The sequence below is a fragment of the Macadamia integrifolia genome, unplaced genomic scaffold (assembly GCF_013358625.1).
Source record: "Macadamia integrifolia cultivar HAES 741 unplaced genomic scaffold, SCU_Mint_v3 scaffold_189A, whole genome shotgun sequence".
NCBI classification, from domain to species: Eukaryota; Viridiplantae; Streptophyta; class Magnoliopsida; order Proteales; family Proteaceae; genus Macadamia; species Macadamia integrifolia.
This window is the reverse complement of record NW_024870635.1, coordinates 78,404-104,807: the sequence shown is the minus strand read 5'-3', so window position 1 is coordinate 104,807 and position 26,404 is coordinate 78,404. Positions and strand designations below refer to the sequence as shown.

At 38.7% G+C, this 26,404-nt stretch overlaps 1 protein-coding gene across 2 annotated transcripts; it reads left to right on the top strand.

The window, feature by feature from the left end:
- Positions 1-1,457: 1,457 nt before the first annotated feature.
- LOC122071106 (O-fucosyltransferase 31-like) lies at positions 1,458-25,122 on the top strand. 2 transcript variants are annotated; one of them, XM_042635386.1, is made up of 11 exons: positions 1,458-2,001; positions 2,115-2,281; positions 3,236-3,298; positions 3,431-3,512; positions 3,658-3,728; positions 3,848-3,936; positions 4,035-4,238; positions 21,715-21,985; positions 23,446-23,673; positions 23,758-23,955; positions 24,674-25,122. In XM_042635386.1, the coding sequence occupies exons 1-11, from the start codon at positions 1,977-1,979 to the stop codon at positions 24,881-24,883; spliced, it is 1,608 nt and encodes a 535-aa protein (XP_042491320.1). In that variant the 5' UTR covers positions 1,458-1,976; the 3' UTR covers positions 24,884-25,122. The 2 variants fall into 2 exon arrangements, with proteins under 2 accessions (XP_042491320.1, XP_042491319.1); XM_042635385.1 differs by lacking the exon at positions 1,458-2,001 and having other exon boundaries at positions 2,008-2,281.
- The last annotated feature ends 1,282 nt before the right edge of the window (positions 25,123-26,404 follow it).

Here is a 26,404-nt window from a genome sequence, read left to right as displayed (position 1 = left end):
CCTTCCGTCTTCCGAACATTCATGTTCACCCTTTGGAAGTAATGAAAAATTTCAATACTTTATTTGGTCATGTGGCTATCTCTTTTGGACTTCGAACTTGACATGTAAGCAGGGGGCTTTGGGGTTTATATGTCCATAAAATTTTAAATCCTATTTGACTTACCAATTCTAGAAGATAGTTTTTTCTCAGTTATTTATGTATATTAGAAACTCACCTTTTTTTTTTCGGCCTAAATATTTATTTATTTATTTTGAATATATATATATCAATTAATTTTTTTTTAATGAAATTCTATAGTGGCAAGGCCACATGGGCCTACGTTTCCCATCATGTCAATGGTTAATGAATCAAATCAATCTGAATTATAAATCTTTCATATCACATATATGGTTCCCTTACCAATGTCAAAACAATGGCATACCTTGTTCTATTCTTTTATCCTAGGGCCTAAATTGTAAAATTGGGCAGGTTTGAGGGGTTTCTTTGTTAATTAAGAAAAAAAATGAGAGATGTTTTTCCTGTCAATGGTATGTCTAGGTTGAAACAAATGTATTTGTTATATGACAGATTAGATGGAGCTGAATTTCTGTGGGTCGTTAGATCAAGTTCTTCACTCGCATATGAATTTTAGCTTAAACATGTCTGCCAACTGCCAGGTGACAAAATAAAGTAATAAAAAATTCAAGATCACCAAAATGGTATTTGATATACATTATGTAGAAGAGTATATAATTGAATTCTGAGTCTAAATTTGACATGTAATCAATTCACAAGTTTTTCTTGTTAACATGTTTACATGGTATTTGATATAAATCATAAAAAGAAAATATAATTGAATCTGAGTCCAAACAAATATTTGTTATATGGCAGATTGGATAGAGCTGTATTTTTATGAATCGTTAGACGCAAGGTCCTATTATCGCATATGAAATTCAGCTCATACAAGTTGGCTAAGTGGCAGAGTAAGGTAAATAAATATTACGAAATTCAAGACCACCAAACAGATATATGATGTACATTATATGAAAGAATATATAATTAAATCAGAGATATAAAATTTGACATGTGATCAATACAGATCATTTGCAGGATAACATCAACTTTCCACACGTAAGCTATTTCTTTGTGTTCTGTTTTTCTACCAAAAAGCCCTTTGGCATGGAAAAATTTGGCTGCAGATTTACAGTTATCCCTTGACTTGCGAGTCTCCAAAACCTTTATAAAGTGAGTGAGCATTTTGTACACAGGAGTACAGGACCAGTGGCCCCTTATTAGCTGTTTCTGCGGAGCAGGTAGTAATGCTTGGGTCATTTAAATAGATTTTATTAATTCCCATAAATCCTACCCTCAACCCCCACTCCCCCTCCCCCCCTACCCCCTACTCCCACTCCCACTCCCACTCCCACTCCAAAAGGTTATTATAAATATCATTATCAAGTCTGAGACCTCACCAGTCACCACCAATGCCTTTCTCTGGCTTTGGCATTGTTTGGTTTTAATCTTTTTGGAGCAGACTTTTATTTTTAGATTTTTATTTGATTCCCCATCAGCCAAAGCACAGTGCCTGAAAATGCCTTTAGTGATCTCTGATGTCACGGATTGTCTGCTACTGTGGTGCTGGTGACTGGGTGGAAGTGTGGAACAACCACGAGAAAGCTTAGGATACGAAAGGATAGAAAGAAAGAAAAGCATCCACTTTCTCTCTCTTTGATTCTCCATCCAATGTTTCTTTTCTCTCACCCTCTCCTCTTATTCTCTCCTCCAATCTTCCACACCCTTTTCCTTTACCAGCCACCTTTATTTACGTTCTCTGTGAATTGATTTTGGGATTCCCAACCCTCAACCTCAAAAGGGACAAAAAAATGGCGACGAGGAAAGATAGCATTCGCTCATACGGTCTGATAAAGCAATTATTTTATTTGTTGTGTTGGGCCCCTTGAAAAGACACGCCTCACAGATGTCTTCTTTGTAAGAGATGAGAAGGGAAATTGTAAATGGAGGTGGCATTGCTTTCTCTCTCTCTCTCTCTCTCTCTCTCTCTCACTCATTATCTTAACGGTCTAAATCTGCTTCTGAATGAACTCTTACTTTAGTAGAGCTAGGGTTTCTTCAGGCAAGAGGACGTTTTCCAGATCCCTGGAAGCTTCGACGATGACGAAATCTTACTACAGCTATCAGTATCAAAGAAGCGCATTTGCAGGTCTCTTGGTGCTGCTGCTCCCGTTTTTCTTCCCTTCTCTCTTCACTCCACTGGGCCATGCCTCTCCTTCAATCTTCTCGGTACGTGAGATTCTCTGCAATATTCTAGTTTTGCCTTGAGTTTGCTATTATAATTTCTGTGATACTTAAGTTTTATCCTTCTGTTGAGTGAATATGATTGAAATTATTATTATTGTTATCTTCGATGTTCATGATTTTGAGTACGGGATGAGAACTACCCAAAATTTAGGTTTGTGTTTTAGTGCTGAAATGTTCAGCTTCTGAATTCTTGCTCACATCGTGCTCTACTTTTGCAGACCCAATTAGTTTTAAACTATAGAATCCAAAGGAAATGCAGGATTTGCGAACTAGATATCAGCTTGTCTTATAGCTAAGAGAGTCCTTTCCTTGATTTTACCTCTCTCAGCTTTTCTTTTTTTTTTTTTTTTTTTTTTTTTTTTGGGGGGGTTAAGAAATTGTGGCCGTTCAGTTCAGTACTTTGGACTATGATATCTTCATCCTATTCGGAAGAGTTGACTTAGTTGACTATGACTTGCCTAATTAATGGATCTGGGCGCACTTACTGCTTATGTAGCAGAGCTAGTTTCCTGACCAGCACAGAAACGATTCATATCGTTCTTCTATGCTATTATCTGTATGGAAAACTCAAATCCTTTTTTTTTTTTTTTTCAATGATAATCTTTCCCTTGTTATGTAGTTACTTAGAAATATATTTCTTCTTTTAAATTCTATTTTCTGATTCTTGAATTGCTATGTTTTGATGGTTATTTATTGAACTCTTATCCAAATTATATAGACCCTCAAGTAGTTGTTGCATTAGATGTTTCATCAGTCGGTGGATATTAGTTTTTCAATATGAATAGACGTGCATTCGATCCAGATGTCTAGCTTCTGTGCTCAGATGTTGAGATTGTATACCATATAGACACTAAACATGTCCTATTATCACCAACAATAATAGATTGATGATGTCCGCATAAATTTAATTTTTTTGTGTGATTGCCCCATATGCAGGAATGGAATGCTCCTAAATCTAGGCACTTGCCACTTCTAAAGGGTGCTTTACAAAGGCAAACTGTGAGTACAATGCTTTTGTTAGGTGGTTAATTGACTATCAAGAATTATGATGCCAAATTCTGTATAAAGGATTTTTTTTTTTTGGTTGATAATTCTTCCCTGCCCCTAAAAAACTTTGCCATTCGTATCCAGTCAAATGTACAGCAGTTCGATCTCTGGTCTCCCTTGGCTGATCAAGGGTGGAAACCTTGTGTTGAACCTGTAGAACCTGCCGGTGAGTGGAAAGAAGCTATGAACATTATAGTTTATATGTCAAATTTTTCAAAGAAAACTTGTAACTTTTATGTGGCAGAAGTAATATATGTTGTTCCTTGACTGATACTTTTTCGTTTCCCTCATTTTTTTTTCCTCGTTGGTAGCTTTACCAAGAAAATCTCAGGGATATATCCAAGTATTTCTGGATGGAGGATTGAACCAACAGAGGATGGGGGTAGGTAATTTGTTTGAAGTGCTTGTGGATCTTGTCTTTTAATAATTTGGCAGCCTTTTTTGTCTTAAAAGTTAAATTATTCATTTTTATTATCTTAACTCATTGTTTTCCTTCTCTAGATTTGCGATGCAGTTGCTGTTGCAAAAATTTTGAATGCAACACTTGTGATTCCACACCTTGAAGTAAATCCTGTTTGGAAGGATTCAAGGTACTACTTTTTTTGTTGTAATCTAATCTTTAATCCAATTCTTTTACCTTTACTTGTGGAAGATGGAAGCCATGGTGACATTGCTTTTACTTCTGCAGTACATTCACAGAAATATTTGACGTGGATCACTTTATTGAAGTCTTGAAGAATGAAATTTCTATAGTTAAAGAGCTACCTGAAGATTTCTCATGGAGCACAAGAGAGTATTATGCAACAGCCATCCGAGCTACAAGAATCAAAACAGCACCAGTTCATGCTTCGGCTAATTGGTATCTAGAGAATGTCTTGCCTTTATTGCAGAGGTGGGTACAGTGTTGCATCAGATAATTTCCTTCTAGGTCCCCCCCCCAGCCCACCCCAAAAGCAATAAATATATAAAAGAGCTCTATGCGAATCTCTCTAACACCCAACCACTCAATCTCCACCTGTCCCCCACAAACATCCCCCCCAACCACACCCCACCCCCAAAAAAAAAAAAAAAAAAAAAAAAAAAACTTAGATTGTATGGATTTGGTCCCAGTTAGCACAACTGAAATTACCTGAAGTATGCCCAGGGGGACTGATCAATTTTTACCTTGTAGGTATGAATTGCATGAAGTCATGGACTACAAGCGTTCGATTTACCCTGCATTTGGCATTGTAGAAAACCTTTCTGCAGCAAAATAGCATAAGAAACAGGGGAAATTTTGATGATAATTAGAATATTAGTGATAAATACTGATGATAATATATTTTTCTAATAATAATGTTGTTGTTGTTGTTGTTGTTCATAATAATAATATGAATATGAATAAACGTAATAACAATATTTATTATTACAACAACAATAGTAATAAGGGAGAAGGCTGTGCACATTGCAGGGGTGTATGGCCCTCCCACACACTCTCTCTCTCCTCCATGACATGTGGGCCTCCCCTTGTATACGAATCGTGAGGTGTCACTCTTGTGCTCCCTTTGGCCTATCATGGAAGATTTCATCCCACACTAGCTGCAGGTAGAATCTCTGCCCTAATAATAATAATAATAAGGGGAAGTGTTTCTTGTGGGGGAGCATGGCCCTGCACATGCATGGGAGACGATGGGAGAGAGTGCAAAAGCGTCAGGAAAGGGATCATTATCATTGCATGGGGGCGAGGCAATCATTTCAACCCCACACTCCCCACAGAAACCATTTCCGCTAATAATAATATGTTTAGCACCGCAATCCCTCACTTCCATCCCCCCTCTCTCCCTTAGCTGACCATATCTTCTAGACCCCCTCCTCTTTTGGATGCTTCTCCTCCAATTCAGCCTGGCAACAGTTTCACTCCCATTCCCCTCTCATTCCCTGGTTCAATGTTGTCTGGTTTCGAGCTCACATCCCTTGCCACAGCCTCACTGTTTGGAGAGCCCTCTCCAACTGCATCCCTACCCATTCTTTTCTCATCTATCGCCACATCCCGGTCTCACCCCTGCTGCCTTTGTTGGAATGGCATTGAAGATACCTCCCACCTCTTCTTCGATGGCCCCTTCTCCTTCCGTATTTGGAAGCTCGTCCAATCCAAGTGCTAGCCTGCCCTGAGATCCCCCCTCCCCCTTCTGAGAGAATGGCCTTGGATTTACATGACCTTTTCAAGGAAAATCTATTTGTGACACTGCCGGTAAGCTCGCATTGGTGCTGCAATCTCCCATATTTGGATGGAACGCAATCTCCGTAGATGGTCCTCCAAATCTAGATCCCTTGACATGATTTGGAAAGCCATCTAGTTCGACATCTCCTCCAAACTTGGATCCCTCCCCCATAGGTTGGTCGTGGACTCCCCAAGGAACAGGTTCATTGTTGATTCCTGGGGTTTATCCCAAACCATCATGTTCTTCCCTCCCCCTGCCCCTTAGGGTTGTATACTTCGGCCTTTGGGTCTTTTATATCCTCCCCCCCCTTTTCCTTGCTTTATATATATTATTTATTCATAAAAAAAAAAAAAAAATGTTCAACACCATTTTGCTCCCACTACATCATGTTAGTGGCCTTTTGAGGAGGGAAGGTTGGATACAATTGTGATTGAAGGATTATCTCCAAAGAAAATTTTCTGTGGTCCTGATGAGAGAGTTTGTCATTAGATTTTCCAGTATTCAAACCACCTTTCTCCTTTAATGCACCTACTTCTGCCTCACCCTATGAAATGGTCTTTCTTCATTCTGCCACATGTTATGTTACTGCTTTTGTCATTGTCTTAAATGTCAATGCAAAATTCTATGATTTCTGTAGCATTTCTGAAGTTATGGTATTTCTTGAAAAAGGTTCTGCACAGCTATATATATATACCAGATAACAGGATCGATCTACACCAAAATCCAGGGAAATAGTGATCTCCTGGTTTTGTATGGTGAGAAGAACGAGATCGGTGCAATACCGTACTTCGATCCAGCAAGGAGACTAACACTATGATAGGTGCGATACCTTATTAGGACTAAATCGTGCTGAATTAAGATAAATAAATAAAAGAACAAGACCATAAACTCAAAATAGGAACATAAAGTAAAGACTGAAAATAAAAGCTGCTTAACCAGATCTATTTCTCAGAATCAAGAGGCACGACTGTAGGCTTTGATCTGAGGATAGAACAAGAAGCAAGCTATATGCAAGATGAAATGCAGAAAATAATGATGCAATTTGAAAATTAAAATAAACTATGCATATAATATTTGGAGATCATTGATACAAGGCTTTCGGGTAGGTTTGGGTTGGAAGGTTTGAGAGGAAGAAGGATGTGTTGATCTTTGAGAGATCTTTGGAGTTTGCTGGAGCTAACCTTTGAGGGCGATCGGACTTGTAGGAGACGATCAGAACCTGGAGTTGTTTGAAGATCGGTGGAGTACTTGGAGGTCCGGCGGAGCTTGGAGATGTCGAAGGCAAGAGGGGCGATCCTTTGAGGGTCTCTCTCTTCTTGAGTTCTAATCTTGGGGAATTTACAAGTGATTTGGGAAATGGGGCAGTGCTCCTTTTATAAGGCAAGGAAACACATTTGAATTACATTTGGGTTTTCGGTGCATTTGGGTTTCATTTGGTACTATTCTACTTTCATTTGGAACAGTACTAAATTACATTTCATTTGGTACTGTGCACTTGAATTTGAATATTGTTTGCAGGCACTGTAGGCGCCGAAAGTTGGGGATGATCTTGTCCTTTGATTTGGAATCTTCTATGTCGCACCACGGCATTCCACGTGTTAGGGACACTGTTCTCCGTATTGGTTTGATTAAGGGTATTTGTACCATATTTATCTGAGGCTGGTATTGGCCTGATTGTCCTTTTTCCTGGGACAGTAACAGTGCCTCATTTCTTTAACAGGTTGTCCGAGGTTATTTGACTAGGTGAGTTTTCGACTTCACCGGTCGGCTAGTTAAAAACCGTCCTAGCAAACGTTAAGGACCAAATCAGGGTTTGGTCGAAGAGGATTTTGATTTGGTGGTGGCCCAACGGGACTTGCGGGAGGTTACTTCTTTGAATTTGCTTGAAGATGATGCCTTGGAGCTGGTAGGCTCATAATCCAGATCATTTTCATAGGGATCTTAGGCCATTTGCTGAGTATGGCAATGGGCCAGCATAGAACCTTTGATGGAACTAAGACTGTAGGCACCATCGCTGGAGTCTTCATCATTGTCTGAGTCAGAACCGAGCTCAGCCAAGCGGGCTCTAAGAGCTTCCTTTTCACTCTTGATGCTAGATTTTGATGATGTTGGAAGGGCCAGAACACGTTTGAGGCCTATAAGGCTTTGAATGATTGCCGTCTTTTCGCATTTTGAGACGTCACAGTTATCCCACCGTTTGACGTTGAAGATCCGGCAAAGGACTGGAGCAACCCAGTCGGGAGTCTGGAAATCATAGATTTCATATTCCCAGAAAAGTATCCATGCCAGACGGCAGTGGAGAAAAAACCGGAGAAGGTCAGGCTGGTGAGGATGTGGAGTGGAGTGTTGGCAAAATAGTTGGAATGAATTTTGAATTTGTGGTGGGAGGATATCAATCACAGGACCATATTGATCCCACCATCGAGGAAACCAGAGGGGAGTTTAGTTATTAAATTTGTAGTCAAAACAGAAGAACCAGGAATGGCGGTTGATCATGTTTTGGAAGCAGATAGCTTTGTACCAGGCCTCTAGGTAATCAAAATATGTGTAACCAGGAGGATTGAAGGTATTTGGGAAATTTTTTGTAGTGAGGGGGTGATAGCCCATATCTTGGAAACTAAGAATTTTGCATATGGTTACGGTGGTGTGAGTAACCAGGGATTTGTCATTTTTATCAAAATTGAGTTTGAATTTGACAGAGTCTGTACTTTTAGAATTCTTGTGTTTTTGCAGAGGAGGGGGAATGATAATGCCACCCTTGGAAGAAAATTCTTTGGGCAATATGAATTGGGGAATTCGTATAATTTTGGAGAGTCCTTAATAATAAAGAGGTCTTCTTTGAAAGGTTTTTCATGATATTGGCTCTTTGGTTTGAAACCTTGGGCAGTTTGGAGAGGTTTAGCTTGGGTGGTTTGGAGGTTGGAACTGGCTTTGTTTGTAGGTTGGAGATGTCCTGCGGTGGCCGAGGAAAGAACCACAGCATGCGAGTAAGGTTTGTTTATAGAGGCCAATTGGGATTCACTTCTGGTGACAATTTGGTTTGATGGGGCAGCAGCAGAGGCACCGTAACTGGATTTTGTTTTGATGATAGAATTTGAGGAGGTGGACTCCTTAGGGGGAGACATTCTGAGGAGATTGAGTTGTGGAATCTGGCCCTGTAGGAATTCACGGGTAAGAAAGTCAGGGACAGAATTGGATTCTTCTTTAATGTATTCTATTTGAAATTCAAAGATTGAAAGTAAAGCTTGCCATCTGGCAAAGATTTGTTTGGATGCAAGGTTTGAAACATCATTTTGTAAAACATATTTAGCTGCGCTACAATCAACACGAACTAAAAATGGTTTATTTAATAATGCATTTTGAAATTTTTGGATGCAGAGAACAATGGAAAGAATTTTCTTTTTAATGGTACTATAATTCTTTTGAGCAGAATTCCATATACCAGAAGTGAATTGAACTAATTGTTCTTTGTTGTTATTGGGAAGTTTCTGTTTGAGGATTCCTCCGTACCCAATATCTGAGGCGTCGGTTTCGACAATTTTAAAAGCCTCGGGATTAGGAATAAATAAACAGGGAATTTCCTTGACTAATTTTTTGATAGTCTGGACGGCTGAGGTTTGGGTCGGAGACCAGGGAGTTGGTTTCTTTTTAAGCCGAAGATATAAAGGTTCGGCAATTTTACTAATTTGGGGAAGAAAATCACGAACGTAATTTAAGCTTCCTAAGAATCGCTATAATTGGGTTCTTTCTAATATTTGATCAGGGAATTTTTCACCAAAAGAAATGGCACGGTCGATAGGGGTTAGAGTTCCCCTTTCGATCAAGTGGCCAAGGAAACGTACTTTGGTAAGGAAAAACTCCATTTTTCTTTTGGAGAGAACAAGACCATTTATTTGAAATGCTGTTCTACTGAATCAGAAAAGACAAGGACATCATCAATGTAGACAATTGTAAATTGTCCGTATGAGTTGAAGATGTCATTCATAATCTTTTGAAATTCACTAGGAGTATTTTTCAAGCCAAATGGCATGACATTCCATTCATAAAGACCGAAGGGAATAGTAAAAGCAGTTTTGTATCGGTTCTTTTCATGGATCTGGATTTGCCAAAAACCAGATTTCATATCGAATTTTGAAAAGATTTTTGCTTTATAAATCCTTTGAAGAAGATCCTTTTGATTTGGGATTGGATATCTAACCCATTGAAGGGCATCATTTAAGGGTTTGTAATTGACAACCAACCTGGGAGTACCACGTTCAATTTCAGCAGTTTTATTAACATAAAAAGCTGTGCAACTCCAGGGAGAAGTACTACGCCGAATAAGGTTTTTGGCCAGGAGGTCACTAATTTCAATTTTGCATGTTTCAAGTAAAGTTTGGTTCATTTGAGCGGGTCTTGCTTTAGTAGGGATTTGGAGGTAAGAAAAATCCGAAGCATATGGAAGAGAAACCATATGCTGTTTGCGGTGCCAAAAGGCATCAGGAACATCAGAACAGAGGTTGAGCTCAAATTTGGACTTGATTTGATTAATTTGGTGAATGGTTTTGGGATTTTTAAGTTGTTCAGAGATTCTTTGGTGAAGAAGCTCTGCTTTAAGGAAATTTAATTGTTTAATTTTGTTGAGACTTTGGTTGGCAGATGTTTGAGCTTGTAAAAAGGGGAAGACAATTTTTTGTCCTTGAAATTTTGTTGTAATGCCATCTTGGGTTATTTTGAAAGGCTTGATTTTCTCTAAAAAGGGTTGGCCAAGAATTATAGTTTGGTCAAGATTTTTTGCCAAGATAAAAGTTTGGGGAAGGCAAAGGCCTTTGTTGCAGACGTGGGTGTTTGAAAGTTTATATTGGACTTTCAACCCAGATCCATTAGCCGTGTTAAGGCGTTGGGTAGTACGTTCATAGAACTGGGTTGGAATGGCACCTTCGTTGATACAGTTGAGCTAGGCTCCTGAATCAACAAGGGCAATGGCTGAGAATTTGAGTGAAGCACTAATGACCAAGGTTATGTGGATGTACCAATTTTGACAAGTAATGGTAGACACAAAACCAGGGGGAGGTTCAATATTTGATGGTTCTTGATTTGCAAAAGGATTTGTCAAAGGTTCATGGGCAGGTTCAATATTTGATGTAGAGGCTTGTTGGTTATGTTGTTGATTAAGAAGAAATAATTGTCGTTTGATATTTTTGATTTCATACTGCAAGGTTGCAGTGGTTGTTTCAAGAGTTTTGATCCGACTGGAGTGGTCGGGAATAGAAGGTTTTGAAATTTTTTCAAACTTTTGCATAATCTGTTGAAGATTATAAGGCTGGGGAGAATTTTGTGCAGAAATATTTTGTTTGAAATGTTCAAGGCAGGCCTTCTTATGTTCTGGGTCTGTCAGATTATCAATATATTCAAAAATGTTTGAATTGGGAGATGCTCTAAGCATTCGAACAGATTTGGGAGCACATTCGTCACAACTTAAATCAATAATGCAAGAATCACAAGTACAGGCTTGAAAATTCTCATTATCAATTGAGCTGGAAACAGAGTGCTCGGAGGCTTGAACTTGGTTGAGTTTGTAAGTTTCTTCATCAGAGGACGAAGAAGAAGTTTTCTTAGAAAAGGGCAAGGATTTGAGACTTATCTTGTTCAGATATTTGTAAAGAATTAATTCTTTTGGATACTCGACAATATTTGGCAATGTGGCTAGGCTTGCCACATTTAAAGCATCCTTGAGAATCTGGGTTTTTAAAATCTTTTTGATTTTTAGGTGCCTTGAAAGGCTTTTTGTATTTATTATATTTTGGTTTTGAAGAAGATTTTTGATAAAATTCTGGTGTTGTAAAAGGTTTGCGAGAAACATATTTCTTAGATTTATACAAATTCTTGTAATATTTTCGTGAAGATTTGTGTTTATGTTTTGTAGGTGGTCTAAGGGGAGAAAAACCAAATTGCTCATAGAAATCTCCTAATTCTTTTTTGTAAAATTTGTTTTCTTGATTAATTTGTTTTCTTAACCTAATATCAGTGCAAAGGGCTAAGCCTTCTTCATGAATTAAGTTAATTATTTGGCCGTAAGTCATTTGATCGTATGGGATAATCCCATCATTTTCTTTATGAAGTCTTTGTTTAATTTTCTCAGAAAAAAGTGTTGGAAGACCTGTAAGAAACTTCTCTTTCTAACAGGGAAGATTAGCATCAGGTCTGGTAAGGACTTTGGTTAGGAAGGTGTCCTTGTACCATTTGAAATCATGTAGTTTTTTGCATCTAAGATTTGATAGTTGTTTGGTAGTTCTGTCTTTGAGACGGGAAGGATTTCCTAAGAAGTAATTTGCTATACTGAAAATAAGGGTATTCACAGCATCTTCTATAGGTTCTCCAAGGTGATTAAGAAGGGGAGTCCCATCAGGGGCAGTTTGTATGGCAGTTAAGATTTCAGTTTTTTGATCGTCAGTCAGGACATAATCCCACCAACCTTTGAGTTGGCCAGTAAAGCCGGAAACAAGTAAAGTAGCAACTGCACTGTCTTCAGTATTCTGAATAAAATGTGCATTGCTGACCATAGTCATTTCCTGTAATTTGTTCATGAGATTATGCTCGGACAGACCATCTATGTTCCATTCATAGATGATGCCACTTTGGTAGGAAGCTTGAAGGGTTCTTCCTCGTGCTTCGATTTGAAGGTCAGGGAAGGTTGGGTTTTGAGTGGAACTTTGACCAATCTGATTAATTTGAGGGAATATATCAGACTCATTTCCTGAATCGGAGGAGTCCGAAGAATATCCTTTAATGGTGCGAACACCACTACGACTGGCAGATTCAGCAGTCGGTTGACTTTGTATTGGTGTTTGAGGGGCTTCTAAAGAAGTGTGACGATGATTAATTTGATCAAGAATATAAGATTTGTTAAGTAATTTTTGTTGTTTTGGAATATTATTAGGTTTGAAAAGTGGTGTTGAAGAAGGAACCAGAGCCAGGGTCATGGATGATGAGGCTAACGGTTCAGGTTGGACAAGGCATTCAACTCGGTAAAGTTGATCGCCAATGGTTTGAAGACTTAAATTTGTAAAATTTAGTTGTTCGATTTGTTTTCTATTTGGGTCTTCTTGGTCGGTAACTTTAAGTGGAGAAACGATTATCTCCGTATTTTTAAAAGCATATTTGATGCTTTCCACCGGAGGATGGATAGCAGTAGTAGTTGGACCGGAATTTAGGGTCCAAGATTTATGAGAAGAAGTTTGAGTGCAGATTTGGTTATGCCAAGGGTAATTTATGTTATTATCTTGGGCATAAATATCAAAATATGTAAAAAAGAAAACATTTGTTTTAAGGTTTGTCATAAAATTATACCAATTTGTCATAATCTGAGCTTGTTGTTCAAGATTAAAGGTTTTGAAAAACCAATCACGTTTTTGTTTATTTTTGGGTGATTCAAAGTCGGTTCTAAGGAAGGGTTTGTCAATTTGGTATTCATGATCAACCTGAATTATATAGACACTTGAGGTTCGTTCGGGTGCAGCTACTTCAGAAGGTGTTTGAGATTGGGGTTGGTTTTGATCATTTTGTTGTTGTTGTTGTCCATAGTGGATTGATTCAGATACAGATGATGAAATATCATAAGTACCGTGGACAATATTTTGGCCTTGGTGTAATCCAGAGAGATTTGAAATAGGGGGTGGATTCCTAAGGGGAGAAATCCAATGAAAAGAATCAGATGAGGTCGAGGCATCAGAGCAAGACCTTCTGGAATTTTGGTAGACAGATGGAGATTGTTGTCTATTGAACCTAAGAGTTACTAATCCATCTCAATTTTGGGAAATAGACTGGATGTTAGTATTTGAAACTTGTGGTGGAATAGCAGTTGTTTGTAGTTGCCATTCAGTAGGGAAAGAGATATCTTTCCACTGGACAAGTTTTGGGTAAACTATTTGACCTTGGAGACAATCAGTCTCTAAGTAGAGGGTTTGTCCTTTAGGGGAACATTTGAGGGCTCGAGGTTTAACAGTTTTCATAGCTTTGTATTTGATGCGATGGATGATCGATATTGGGACCGATCCATGCATCATCTTGTACCCGTGGGTTTCGAAGTTGATTTTGAGGGAGTGAAGAATATTTGGGTCCTCAAGGGATATGGACATATTTGGGTAAACATTGAAATGGACAGGTCCATAACAAAGGCTTGTTTCAATGGCTCTCAGAAGGGAATCATTGAACTCAATAAATCTTTGGTCACGAAGGGCTAATAAAAGAGAAGTGTTAAGTCCTCGATGAAGTGGTTTGATGGCAACCTGAACAAGGCCGACATGGACATAATTGAATTTGTGTTTTTGGTAAAGGTCTTGTAAAGACTGGGGGTCAAAGAGGGTGATTTCTTTTGTTTCTGGGGTGAAGTTGATGGTTTGTTCAATGGTTTTAATGGTTTCAAACGAAAGCCAATCTTTTTCATAAACTTCTTTTTGTGAAATTTTTGGCATGTCCCATTTTTTAAGTCGTTTGTCTAGATCTGTTATTTGTTCATCATAATGGAGCACATTAGAACTTGTGCTCGCCTCACTTGCCGATCTCATCGACATGGAGCGGGAGAGACGACTCATAGTTATGAGAAATCTTAAACTAGGGGCCCGTTTGATAACGTTTCTGCCGTTTCTGTTTCGAGAAACGGCAGAAATATAAATTTCCGTTTCTATTTCTAGAAACGGAATTGAAGGTGTTTGATAATTCATGTTTTTAGAAGTCGATAGTAACCAATGAAAAAATGGCCACAAGTCGTTTCCAGAAATGGCGAAACAAGTTGTTTTGCCTAGGTCGTTTCCTGAACCATAAATAAGTAAAAATTTCTATTTCCATTTCTGAAAATAAGTGAAACGAAACAGTTTTATCAAACGTTTTTTACTCCGTTTCTGCTGTTTTTTGAAACAGAAACGCGTTTCTTGAAACGTTATCAAACGGGCCCTAGGGGTAATCTCCTAGATCTAGTCATTTGACGAGGGTATTTCCAACTTAATTTGGGCACAAATGTGGTCTTACACTCTCATCTGCCACTCCTCCCAAAAGTCCAAAGGCTTATACACCGTCAATGGCTAAAACTAAACCGATTACACAAAAGAAAAGAAATCTGTAACGCAAATAAATCGAATTCACCACCAACTTGGCTCTGATACCTGAACGAACCTCAGGTGTCTATATGATTCAGGTTGATCATGAATACCAAATTGACAAACCCGTCCTTAGAACCGACTTTGAATCACCCAAAAATAAATAAAAACGTGATTGGTTTTTCAAAACCTTTAATCTTGAACAACAAGCTCAGATTAGGACAAATTGGTATAATTTTATGACAAATCTTAAAACAAATGTTTTCTTTTTTACATATTTTGATATTTATGCCCAAGATAATAACATAAATTACCCTTGGCATAACCAAATCTGCACTCAAACTTCTTCTCATAAATCTTGGACCCTAAATTCCGGTTCAACTACTACTGCTATCCATCCTCCGGTGGAAAGCATCAAATATACTTTTAAAAATACGGAGATAATCGCTTCTCCACTTAAAGTTACCGACCAAGAAGACCCAAATAGAAAACAAATCGAACAACTAAATTTTACAAATTTAAGTCTTCAAACCATTGGCGATCAACTTTCCCGAGTTGAATGCCTTGTCCAACCTAAACCGTTAGCCTCATCATCCATGACCCAGCTCCGGTTCCTTCTTCAACACCACTTTTCAAACCTTATAATATTCCAAGACAACAACAAAAATTACTTAACAAATCTTATATTCTTGATCAAATTAATCATCATCTCACTTCTTTAGAAGCCCCTCAAACACCAATACAAAGTCAATCGACTGCTGAGTCTGTCAATCGTAGTGGTGTTTGCACTATTAAAGGATATTCTTCGGACTCCTCCGATTCAGGAAATGAGTGATATATTCCCTCAAATTAATCAGATTGGTCAAAGTTCCACTCAAAACCCAACCTTCCCTGACCTTCAAATCGAAGCACGAGGAAGAACCCCTCAAGCTTCCTACCAAAGTGGCATCATCTATGAATGGAACATAGATGGTCTGTCCGAGCATAATCTCATGACCAAATTACAGGAAATGACTATGGTCAGCAATGCACATTTTATTCAGAATACTGAAGACAGTGCAGTTGCTACTTTACTTATTTCCGGCTTTACTGGCCAACTCAAAGGTTGGTGGGATTATGTCTTGACTGACGATCAAAAAACTGAAATCTTAACTGCTGTACAAACTGCCCCTGATGGGACTCCCCTTCTTAATCACCTTGGAGAACCTATAGAAGATGCTGTGAATACCCTTATTTTCAGTATAGCAAATTACTTCTTAGGAAATCATTCCCGTCTCAAAGACAGAACTGCCGAACAACTATCAAACCTTACATGCAAAAAACTACATGATTTCAAATGGTACAAAGACACCTTCCTGACCAAAGTCCTTTCCAGACCTGATGCTAATCTTCCTTGTTGGAAAGAAGTTTCTTACAGGTCTTCCAACACTTTTTTCTGAGAAAATTAAACAAAGACTTCGTAAAGAAAATGATGGGATTATTCCATACGATCAAATGACTTATGGTCAAATAATTAACTTAATTCATGAAGAAGGCTTAGCCCTTTGCACTGATATTAGGTTAAGAAAACAAATTAATAAAGAAAACAAATTTTACAAAAAAGAATTAGGAGGTTTCTGTGAGCAATTTGGTTTTGCTCCCCTTAGACCACCTCCAAAACATAAACACAAATCTTCACAAAAATATTACAAGAATTTTTATAAATCTAAGAAATATGTTTCTTGTAAACCTTTTACAACACCGGAATTTTATCAAAAATCTTCTTCAAAACCAAAATATAATAAATACAAGAAGCCTTTCAAGGCACCTAAAAATCAAAAAGATTTTAAAAACCCTGATTCTCAAGGATGCTTTAAATGTGGCAAGCCTGACCACATTGCCAAATATTGTCGAGTATCCAAAAGAATTAATTCTTTACAAATATCTGAACAAGATAAGTCTCAAATCCTTGCCCTTTTCCATGAAACTTCTTCTTTCCTCTGATGAAGAAATTTACAAACTCAACTAAGTTCAAGCCTCTGAGCACTCTGTTTCCAGCTCACTGATAATGAGAATTTTCAAGCCTGTATTTGTGATTCTTGCATTATTGGTTTAAGTTGTGACGAATGTGCTCCCAAATCTGTTCGAATGCTTAGAGCATCTCCCAATTCAAACATTTTTGAATATATTGATAATCTGACAGACCCAGAACATAAGAAGGCCTGTCTTGAACATCTCAAACAATTTATTTCTGCACAAAATACTCCTCAGCCTTATAATCTTCAACAAATTATGCAAAAGTTTGAAAAAATTTCAAAACCTTCTACTCCCGACCACTCCACAGTCGGATCAAAACTCTTGAAACAACCACTGCAACCTTGCAGTATAAAATTAAAAATATCAAAGGGCAATTATTTCTTCTTAATCAACAACATAACCAACAAGCCTCTACATCAAATATTGAACCTGCCCATGAATCTTTGACAAATCCTTTTGCAAATCAAGAACCATCAAATACTGATCCTCCTCCTGGATTTGTGTCTACCATTACTTTTCAAAATTGGTACATCCACATAACCTTGGTCATTAGTGCTTCATTCAAATTCTTAGCCATTGCCCTTGTTGATTCAGGAGCCTAGCTCAACTGCAACCCAATTCTATGAACGTACTACCCAATGCCTTAACACGGCTAATGGATCTGGGTTGAATGTCCAATATAAACTTTCGAACACCCACGTCTGTAACAAAGGCCTTTGCCTTCCCCAAAATTTTATCTTGGCAAAAGATCTTGACCAAACTATAATTCTTGGCCAACCTTTTTTAGAGAAAATCAAGCCTTTCAAAATAACCCAAGATGGCATTACAACAAAATTTCAAGGACAAAAAATTGTCTTCCCCTTTTTACAAGCTCAAACATCTGCCAACCAAAGTCTCAACAAAATTAAACAATTAAATTTCCTTAAAGCAGAGCTTCTTCACCAAAGAATCTCTGAACAACTTAAAAATCCCAAAACCATTCACCAAATTAATCAAATCAAGTTCAAATTTGAGCTCAACCTCTGTTCTGATGTTCCTGATGCCTTTTGGCACCGCAAACAGCATATGGTTTCTCTTCCGTATGCTTCGGGTTTTTCTGACCTCCAAATCCCTACTAAAGCAAGACCCGCTCAAATGAACCAAACTTTACTTGAAACATACAAAATTGAAATTAGTGACCTCCTGGCCAAAAACCTTATTCGGCCTAGTACTTCTCCCTGGAGTTGTACAGCTTTTTATGTTAATAAAACTGCTAAAATTGAACGTGGTACTCCCAGGTTGGTTGTCAATTACAAACCCTTAAATGATGCCCTTCAATGGGTTAGATATCCAATCCCAAATCAAAAGGATCTTCTTCAAAGGATTTATAAAGCAAAAATCTTTTCAAAATTCGATATGAAATCTGGTTTTTGGCAAATCCAGATCCATGAAAAGAACCGATACAAAACTGCTTTTACTATTCCCTTTGGTCTTTATGAATGGAATGTCATGCCATTTGACTTGAAAAATACTCCTAGTGAATTTCAAAAGATTATGAATGACATCTTCAACTCATACGGACAATTTACAATTGTCTACATTGATGATGTCCTTGTCTTTTCTGATTCTGTAGAACAACATTTCAAACACTTAAGGACTTTTTACCAAATTGTTAAAATAAATGGCCTTGTTCTCTCCAAAAGAAAAATGGAGTTTTTCCTTACCAAAGTACGTTTCCTTGGCCACTTGATCGAAAGGGGAACTCTAACCCCTATCGACCGTGCCATTTCTTTTGGTGAAAAATTCCCTGATCAAATATTAGATAGAACCCAATTACAGCGATTCTTAGGAAGCTTAAATTACGTTCGTGATTTTCTTCCCCAAATTAGTAAAATTGCCGAACCTTTATATCTTCGGCTTAAAAAGAAACCAACTCCCTGGTCTCCGACCCAAACCTCAGCCGTCCAGACTATCAAAAAATTAGTCAAGGAAATTCCCTGTTTATTTATTCCTAATCCTGAGGCTTTTAAAATTGTCGAAACCGACTCCTCAGATATTGGGTGCGGAGGAATCCTCAAACAGAAACTTCCCAATAACAACAAAGAACAATTAGTTCAATTCACTTCTGGTATATGGAATTCTGCACAAAAGAATTATAATACCATTAAAATGGAAATTCTTTCCATTGTTCTCTGCATCCAAAAATTTCAAAATGCATTATTAAATAAACCATTTTTGGTTCGTGTTGATTGTAGCGCAGCTAATTATGTTTTACAAAATGATGTTTCAAACCTTGCATCCAAACAAATCTTTGCCAGATGGTAAGCTTTACTTTCAATCTTTGAATTTCAAATAGAATACATTAAAGGAGAATCCAATTCTGTCCCTGACTTTCTTACCGGTGAATTCCTACAAGGCCAGATTCCACAACTCAATCTCCTCAGAATGGCTCCCCCTAAGGAGTCCACCTCCTCAAATTCTATCATCAAAACAAAATCCAGTTACGGCGCCTCTGCTGCTGCCCCATCAAACCAAATTGTCACCAGAAGCCAATAACAATTGGTCTCTATAAACAAACCATACTCGTATGCTGTGGTTTTTTCCTCGGCCACCGCAGGACATCTCGAACCTACAAACAAAGCCAGTTCCAGGCTTCAAACCACCCAAGCTAAATCTCTCTAAACTGCCCAAGGTTCCAAACCAAAGAGCCAATATCATGAAAGACCTTTCAAAGAAGACCTCTTTATTATTGAGGACTCTCTCCAAAATTATACGGATTCCCCAATTCATATTGCCCAAAGAATTTTCTTCCCTCCTCTGCAAAAACACAAGAATTCTATGAGTACATTCTCGTAGACACTGACTCTGTCAGATTCAAATTCAATTTTGATAAAAATGACAAATCCCTGGTTACTCACACCACCGTAACCATATGCAAAATTCTTAGTTTCCAAGACTGGGGCAATCACCCCCTCACTATAAGAAATTTCCCAAATATCTTCAATCCTCCTGGTTACACATATTTTGATTACCTAGAGGCCTGGTACAAAGCTTTTTGCTTCCAAAACAGGATCAACCGCCATTCCTGGTTCTTCTGTTTTGACTACAAATATAATAACTAAACTCCCCTCTGGTTTCCTCGATGGTGGGATCAATATGGTCCTGTGATTGATATCCTCCCACCACAAATTCAAAATTCATTCAAACTATTTTTCCAACACTCCACTCCACATCCTCACCAGCCTGACCTTCTCTGGTTTTTTCTCCACTGCCGTCTGGCATGGATACATTTCTAAGAATATGAAATCTATGATTTCCAGACTCCCGACTGGGTTGCTCCAGTCCTTTGCCGGATCTTCAATGTCAAATGGTGGGATAACTGTGACGTCTTAAAATGAGAAAAGACGGCACTCATTCAAAGCCTTACTGGCCTCAAACCTGTTCCGGCCCTTCTAACATCATCAAAATCTAGCATCAAGAGTGAAAAGGAAGCTCTTAGAGCCCGCTTGGCTGAGCTTGGTTCTGACTCAGACAATGATGAAGACTCCAACGATGGTGCCTACAGTCTTAGTTCCATCAAAGGTTCTATGCTGGCCCATTGCCATACTCAGCAAATGGCCCAAGATCCCTATGAAGATCCGGATTATGAGCCTATCAACTCCAAGGCATCATCTTCAAGTAAATTCAAAGAAGTAACCTCCCGCTGGGCCACCACCAAATCAAAATTCTCTTCGTCCAAACCCTGATTTGGTCCTTAACGTCTGCTAGGACGGTTTTTAACTAGCCAACCGGTGAAGTCGAAAACTCACCTAGTCAAATAACCTCGGATAACCTGTTAAGGAAAGGAGGTACTGTTACTGTCCCAGGAAATAGGACAGTCAGGCCAATACCAGGCTCAGATAAATATGGTACAAATACCCTTGATCAAACCAATACGGAGAACAGTATCCTTGACACGTGGAATGCCGTGGTGCGATCATAGAAGATTCCAAATCAAAGGACAAAATCATCCCCAACTTTCGGCACCTACAGAGCCGGCAAACAGTATTCAAATTCAAGTGCACAGTACCAAATGAAATGTAATTTAGTACTGTTCCAAATGAAAGTAGAATAGTACCAAATGAAACCCAAATGCACCGAAAACCCAAATGTAATTCAAATGTGTTTCCTTGCCTTATAAAAGGAGCACTACCCCATTTCCCAAATCACTTGTAAATTCCCCAAGATTAGAACTTAAGAAGAGAGAGACCCTCAAAGGATCGCCCCTCTCGCCTTCGACATCTCCAAGCTCCGTCGGACCTCCAAGTACTCCACCGGTCTTCAAACAACTCCAGGTTCCGATCGTCCCCTACAAGTCCGATCGCCCTCAAAGGTTAGCTCCAACAAACTCCAAAGATCTCTCTAAGATCAACACATCCTTCTTCCTCTCAAACCTTCCAACCCAAACCTACCCAAAAGCCTTGTATCAATGATCTCCAAATATTATATGCAAAGTTTATTTTAATTTTCAAATTACATCATTATTTTCTGCATTTCATCTTGCATATAGCTTGCTTTTTGTTCTATCCTCAGATCAAAGCCTACAGTCGTGCCTCTTGATTCTGAAAAATAGATCTGGTTAAGCAACTTTTATTTTCAGTCTTTACTGTATGTTCCTATTTTGAGTTTATGGTCTTGTTCTTTTATTTATTTATCTTAATTCAACACGATTTAGTCCTAAGTAAGGTATCGCACCTATCTTAGTGTTACTCTCTTTGCTGGATCGGAGTACGGTATTGCACCGGTCTTGTTCTTCTCATCATACACAGCTATATATATACATATATATATATATATATAGCTGGGGGCATCTGAGATTCGAAGTTGGATTAACCTTTTTTTTTTTTTCTAGGTGGTTTTTTCTTATTCATGGAATCAGGCTGTTCAATTGCTATGCCTAATGCATGTTAGGAAATATTTTCTTCTGAAGCTTCTCCTAATGGTTGATGAAATGATATTCTATGCCAAATAAACCTTAATTTGCTTTTGTATCTCCAGTCAGTAAATTTATTTCCAGATACTAGTGTTGTAATTTGGAGTTGTGTTTTGGTTGTGCCAGCTATGGAATTGCTGCCATTGCTCCATTTTCACACCGTTTGGCTTTTGACAATTTGCCCATGGACATTCAACGGCTACGTTGTAAAGTAAATTTTCAAGCATTGATATTTGTTCCGCATATCAGAGCATTGGGTGATGCCCTTATTAGTCGCCTTCGGTATTCACCAAATAAAACTGCAAAATTAGTAAGTGAATTCCTGCAGCAGACAACAGTTGAGAAAGATAAAGAGGGAACTGGGAAGTTTGTTGTGCTACATCTTCGGTTTGATAAGGTATCATTTGTTCCTCTCCATGTCATTCATAAATGATGCACTGGTTTATGTAATTCATAAATGATTCACTGGTTTTGGATTTTCCTGTTATGGGTAGTACCCGTGAACTGTAAGTTTGTAACTAGAGAAACAGAATATGAAAGATTGAAGCAGAGAGAGGATACCAGAATTCAGAGAGAGGTGGCAATATTAGATATATGAAAATCAATTTCAGAGTGATACCTTTAACACCATCTCACATGTCATAAGCTGTCAAAACCTCTTCAGAAAACCAAAATCTATTCCGTTCAACGCATATTGTCAAAGGAAAGGTATATATATGCTTTTCTAGAACTCGTAAAATCTGACTACAACTTGGTTTATCCTAATACAATGTAACCACTATTTATTGGACCAATAATAGAGTGAGAACGGCATAGCTAAACTTGTAGAGTGAGAAAATAAAAGCTTTAAAACCCTTATGAGATTAGGACTGATGTACGAATTAGACTTTCAAACTCCTAATTCTATTAAGGAAAGAATTAATCCCAAAAAGTGAAATTTGTGTTTCTTTCTTTGGACTAAATTTTGGCGCTCTATAGTTTTCCATTACAATGAAAACTATTAACTGTTCTTGATGTGTAACCTCCATCCTTAATTTTTACTCTTTTATGTTTTCTCTTATCGGATTGTTGTCGGTTATATGTTGAGTTCGATTTACAACAACAGCAACAACAACAACAACAACAACAATCTCAGCCTTAATCCCAACTTAATGAGATTAGGTGGAGCTAGCGGCTCAACCAATGGGAGGGTTGGGATAGGAGGGGCATAGGGGACTTTTCCAAGGGGAGGAGGAAAGAGAGAGACACAAGGGTGGGTGCACACCCTAGCATACCCACCATTTTCCCTACTATTATTAAGAAAAGTACCAGTCTTGTTACTGTGGTATGAGGACAGTCTGCTAAGTGTGTTTGGTGCTCATGGCACAAATGGTAGAGAAGGGGCACACCATCTGGTGGTTTTACTTGGAATATCTAATGCAGATATTGATCCAGGAGGTCTGTAATGATCCTGTATCAATAAATGGCTATCAATTTTATATGCAGTTTTCTTTCCAACCATTTTTCTGGTATACCTGAATGTTGAAAAATAATGCCATGCTTGAAACCTTGCAGTCATCCAATCTGGTCCCTATTTGGTTTACCGGATGACCATGCTCCCAACTTGTACCAGGCCTACAAGCCAGTGCTCAATTGGTAGCCTGAAAGAAGTCTCCTTTAGTGTCACCTTTTATCTCCTCAGCTCAACTAGCCTTTTCCCAACTAAGTGGGTTGGCTACCTTTGATATCGTTGTTTTTTTAATCATTTGAGATTCATTTTTTATTTTTTTAACTGTGGTCGGGGCTGGAAGGTGGAGGGATGCTATATTTAAGTACTCAGTAGTTTATGTTCTTTTCACTAATCTATTCATTATCCAGGATATGGCTGCTCATTCAGCCTGTGATTTTGGTGGTGGCAAATCAGAAAAACTTGCTCTGGCGAAGTACAGGCAAGTGATTTGGCAGGGAAGAGTCTTAAACTCTCAGTTTACTGATGAGGAGTTGAGAAGTCAGGGTCGTTGCCCACTGACCCCAGAAGAGATTGGATTGCTGCTGGCAGCTTTGGGCTTTGACAATAGTACCCGCCTCTATCTTGCCTCCCACAAGGTTCATCATGTACCATTCCTGTAAATGGAAAAAAATTTGCATGCTGTCTAGAGCTTGAACCTGAACAACATTTGATGTTTCCAGGTCTATGGTGGGGAAGCCAGGATCGCTGCTTTGCGTGTGCTGTTTCCATTGATGGAAGATAAAAAGAGTCTTGCTTCTGCAGAGGAACGAGCCAATATTGAAGGAAAGGCTTCTTTATTAGCTGCAGTGGATTATTATGTGAGCATGCACAGTGACATTTTTATCTCTGCATCTCCTGGCAACATGCACAATGCCTTGGTAAACATTCTTTCTTTCTTACTGAATTTGTCTCTCTGTTTTAAGAAGGGTTTAGTTGCAGTTTATTAGTAAAAAGGGCGTACCAGTACACGAGGTTCCCACCACTGCAGGGGGTCTGGAGAGGGTCATAATGTACACAGCCTTACCTCCGCTTCACGAAGACGCTGTTTCCTGGCTCAAACCTGTGACCACTTTGGTCACAATGGGCAACCTTACGGTTGCACCTAGGTCCACCCTCAGTTGTGGTTCATTAGTAAAATTTAATAAAGTCAGCGAAGTGGCTAAGGAGGCCCATTATTATTTGATAGTGAGTGAAAAATGAGTGAATCCGAGGACAGCTTTTAGCGCAGCTCGTTGGGGCCTAGTGCAGTTGAGCCCAGCTTGCCAGGTGGTGGTCTCGGTTTCGAAACCCCCTGTTACCTCATCTAGTATTCCCCCTGCCAAGCGTGAATCACTGATTAAGGATGATGCAAATGTTCAATCCTGTTTTAAAACAGATCCATCTCTGGGATTTTAGACTGACACCATCTGGATTTTAAAATCCCCTGGTCTGGCCTCGTGGAGACAGCATCCATGGAGCACTGAGACTGCCTTGTGGATGCTGTACCTTTAATATGAGGATTTAAAATAGGCCACAGGTTTGGCATTTGGAGTAGAGGATTTAAAATATTGCTGCCATGCTAACTGAAGCAAAGTTTTTTTTTTCCTCCACGGCCAGGTCGGACACCGAACATATGAGAATTTGAAGACAATAAGGCCGAATATGGCTTTGGTGGGTCAGCTCTTCCTGAATAAGAGTATGGGATGGTCAGAGTTTCAACTTGCAGTTCTGGAAGGGCACAAAAATAGACAAGGGCATATTAGATTGAAGAAAGAGAAACAATCCATATACACGTACCCTGCTCCTGACTGTATGTGTCAAGCTTAGCACAAATTTATTCAAAGGATGCTTGTCTGTGTGCAATATCTGTGCTCCCATTGTTTGTGGCTTGTACGAATCTACTCCTCCCATTTATATAGAATTATTCCCATTTTATACAAGCTTCATCAATGTATGCATCATCTATTTTGTGGTGTTCTGTTTTGTTTGGATTTTCGCAAATAAGGCCTTATGCAGGTTTAATAAATTATGAGAATATTAATCAAGCTTTATTGATATCTTACTCATTCAGTGTCTTTGAATATCATGTACGAAAAATCAGGTTGCAGTTCTATCTGACCCAAGGTAAGAAATCAACCTCTAATCCCCTACGCTCTTTTTGACCTGAAAACCACTGGAGTTAGTTCCTAATATTAACATTCCAAATAGTAGATACCAACCTCTCATGTCCATGATGGTATCTATTTTTTTCAGAGATTACTTACTAAAACATCTTATTATAGAAACTGAAAATGGGGTACATAAAGTGGTATAATGGCCCTGGTAGGTATGGATTTGAGTGTTGTCATTGTTGGCAACTGTGTGGTGATGTTTTGGTGATGCACGTGTTGTGGCAGGTCAAGAGAAGAAGACAATGTATCAACAGTGCAGCTAAGTTATCAATGTGAATTGTGTTTGGAAATGTTACAGATGCATCCGGGTGTGGGGGATGATGTTTGGTAGCTTATAATGGCCTTACACAGTGTTTGGCAAAAGGTGGAAGTAATGGGTGAAGGCCTCATACAATAAAATTTGCGATTTCATAGGTTCACGTTGTAATACTGTGTTTGGAGCTATTTTTCGAAGGTCTAATGGCTGATCTGGGCAGAGAGATCTGCATGAAAAACGTAGTTCGTTCAGTCTTCTTTCCAGTGCCATTGGATCGCATCATTCGGACTTTAGACAAGGAAGTTACAACAATTTTCATATCATCGGGTCGAAAAGAAGCTAATTGGGAGAGATTTTGGAAAAGTAAGTAAGATGCTGCTAGTTTTCCCTGACAAGATGTTTTTCGTTATCCACCATTCCTTCACGAGCATGGTGGTGCAAACCAAATTAAAAAATTTGTTATATTGAGTAAGGCTGCGTATATTTGCCCTTCTCAAACTCCACAATAGTGGGAGATAACCTTGTCCACTGGATTGCTCTTTTTCTTTTTCTTTTCTGGGATGGGGGGTGGTGGGGGGGGGGGGGAGAGATATAGCTTATATACCATTTCGGACTCTCCTAGGGGTTTGGCACATTGAAATATTTACATTGGCTCACACTCGATCGAGCATTGAGCAGCTATGATGAAGCCACTTCGCCATATTCCGCATATGAGGCTCATATAAAGGCATGCCCGATGGCATAGTAAGGGTGTCAATCGGTTCGATTCTGGTTATTTGGTTCAGTTTCGACTTGATTCCAAATAATGGTAAGGTGGACCATAACCGAACCGAGAATCGACGTGGTTCCATATTTAGATACTCAAGTCGATTCAATTCGGCTCGGCTTGATTCGGTTTCGGTTCCAATTCAATTGTGATAT